The 2,672-nt window shown below is 38.7% G+C and overlaps 1 protein-coding gene across 1 annotated transcript in view; it reads left to right on the plus strand.

Annotated features, from left to right (window-relative positions):
- LOC111783592 overlaps window positions 1–2,672 on the plus strand; it is a 9,896-nt gene continuing 7,224 nt past the window's right edge. Inside the window, exon 1 of the mRNA XM_023664514.1 lies at window positions 1–2,085. Coding sequence (XP_023520282.1) covers window positions 1–2,085 — 2,085 coding nt within the window. The remainder of the gene's footprint in view (window positions 2,086–2,672) is intronic.

The raw sequence follows: 2,672 nt of genomic DNA on the forward strand, positions 1-2,672 counted from the left end.
ATGGAAAATCCAGACGACAATACTAACATTACTGATGCACGATTGAGAGAAGCACAACAACGAACCATGGAAAGACTAATTCGAGGAATAGAAGAGTTGACTGATCGAATAGGAAGATTGGAGATTCAAAATCAAGCACGACAGAGGATTCCACAACCTACGCCCTCAACCGATACATATGAGGGCGACAATTCTGATCACCACGAGGATAATCCACATGCGGTTGGTCATGGCTTGATGCGAGGGCGAGACCATGGAAGAAGGTATCATAATTTACAACAACGAGTTCCTTATGATGATAGAATTGATCGTAACGTGGGGAGCATCAAATTAAAACTTCCCAAGTTTTATGGCAAAACCGATCCAGAGGAGTACCTTCAATGGGAGAAAACGGTGGAGTCGGTGTTCAACTGTCATAATTTTAGTGATAAAAAGAAGGTACTGTTATGCATTGCTCAATTCAAACAATATGCTCAAATTTGGTGGGATAAATTGATGTCAAGTAGGAGAAGAAACCTTGAAGCACCAATTGATTCATGGTACGAGTTCAAAGAGTCCATGAGGAAGCGTTTTGTTCCACAATATTTTCAACGGGACATGGCGCAAAAGCTTCAAGCATTGAAACAAGGACGCAAGTCTGTGGAAGATTATTACAAGGAGATGGATACATTGATGGATCGACTTGCCTCGATGAGGACATGGAGCCCTCTCATGGCGCGGTTTCTTAATGGGTTAAACACAGAGATTGCAGACAAGACTGATTTACAGCCTTATTCTAATATTGAGGAGTTGTTGCACATTGCAATTAAGATCGAGAGGCAAATCCAAAGAAGATCTCAACGGTATTCTTCTAAAACTTTTCCCAATTCTACTTCTACATGGAAAAAGGATAGTAAGAACATTGACTATAAGCATAGAAATCAAGAGATTAATGAGAAGCCTCGAGCTAAATTTGAGAAAGGAGAGAGTTCTAGAACAGGGAAAGAAAAAGTAGAAAAGTCTAATGTTCGAAATAGGGATTTAAAGTGTTGGAGATGTCAAGGGGTAGGACACTATAGTAGAGATTGCCCAAATGCAAGAATTATGACCATCAAGGAGGGAGAAATTGTTACGGATGACGAGGCACATGACGACATAAATGAGGAAACTGATGAGAGTGAGGAGTTTAGCGAAGAGGACCCTACACATATATCTTTGGTTACTCGACGAGCTCTAAACACCCACATTAAGGAGGACGGCCTAGACCAAAGAGAGAACTTGTTTCAAACTCGTTGTCTTGTTCAATCTGTACCTTGTAGTGTTGTCATTGATAGCGGTAGTTGCACCAATGTTGTGAGTTCCATTCTGGTCAAAAGACTTAATTTGAAGACACAACCACATCCAAGACCCTACAAGCTTCAATGGTTGAATGATTGTGGGGAAGTACGGGTAACTCAACAAACTCTTGTTTCATTTACTATTGGAAAATATGTTGATGATGTTTTATGTGATGTTGTATCCATGCATGTTGGAGATTTACTACTGGGGAGGCCATGGCAATTTGATCGTCGGGTAATGTATGATGGGTATGCAAATCGATACTCTTTTACTCACAATGGTAGAAAAACTACTCTTGTTCCATTGTCTCCAAAAGATGTATTTATTGATCATTGCAAACTTGAAAAGAAAAGGCAAGAGGCTGATGCAAAAGCAGAGATTGAAAAAGAATCAAGTGAAAAAATGAGCTTGAGTGAAAAGCAAGAGAGTAACACTCAGCCTAGAGAAAAAAAAGAGAGAAAAGCCAAATCAGTAAGCTTGTATGTTAGATCAAGTGAGGCTAGGAATGTTTTGCTCTCTAACCAGACTATTCTTGTACTTATGTGCAAGGGGTCTTGTTACTTTACTAACATGCTTAACCCTTCTTTGCCTAGTGATTTTGTTGTGCTTTTGCAAGAGTTTGAAGATTTATTTTCTGAGGAGATGCCTAGTAGTTTGCCACCACTTAGAGGGATTGAACACAAGATTGACTTCATTCCTGGCGCGCCCATTCCAAACCGACCAGCATATAGGACTAATCCAAAGGAGGCTGAAGAGATACAAAGGCAAGTAAGTGAACTCCTTGCTAAAGGGTATGTACGTGAAAGTTTGAGTCCTTGTTCTGTTCCAGTTATTCTTGTACCTAAGAAAGATGGTTCTTGGCGTATGTGTGTTGATTGTAGGGCTATAAACAAGATAACTATAAAGTATAGGCATCCAATTCCTAGATTAGATGATATGCTTGATGAATTGCATGGATGTAGTCTTTTTACTAAGATTGATTTAAAATCGGGTTATCATCAAATTCGCATGCATATTGGGGATGAGTGGAAAACAGCTTTTAAAACCAAGTATGGTCTTTATGAATGGTTGGTTATGCCTTTTGGATTAACTAATGCACCTAGTACATTCATGAGACTAATGAACCATGTCTTACGAGAATACTTAGGTAAGTTTGTGGTTGTTTATTTTGATGACATCCTTGTTTACTCTAAATCTTTAGATGATCATATTACCCATGTACGCAATGTTTTGACTACTTTAAGAAATGAATGTTTGTATGTAAATTTAAAGAAATGTAGCTTTTGCATGGAAAAAGTTAACTTTCTTGGGTTTGTAGTTTCATCTAATGGTGTTGAGGTTGATGAGGAGAAAGT

This window comes from Cucurbita pepo, chromosome LG20 (genome assembly GCF_002806865.2).
Source record: "Cucurbita pepo subsp. pepo cultivar mu-cu-16 chromosome LG20, ASM280686v2, whole genome shotgun sequence".
In the NCBI taxonomy this organism is placed as follows: domain Eukaryota; kingdom Viridiplantae; phylum Streptophyta; class Magnoliopsida; order Cucurbitales; family Cucurbitaceae; genus Cucurbita; species Cucurbita pepo.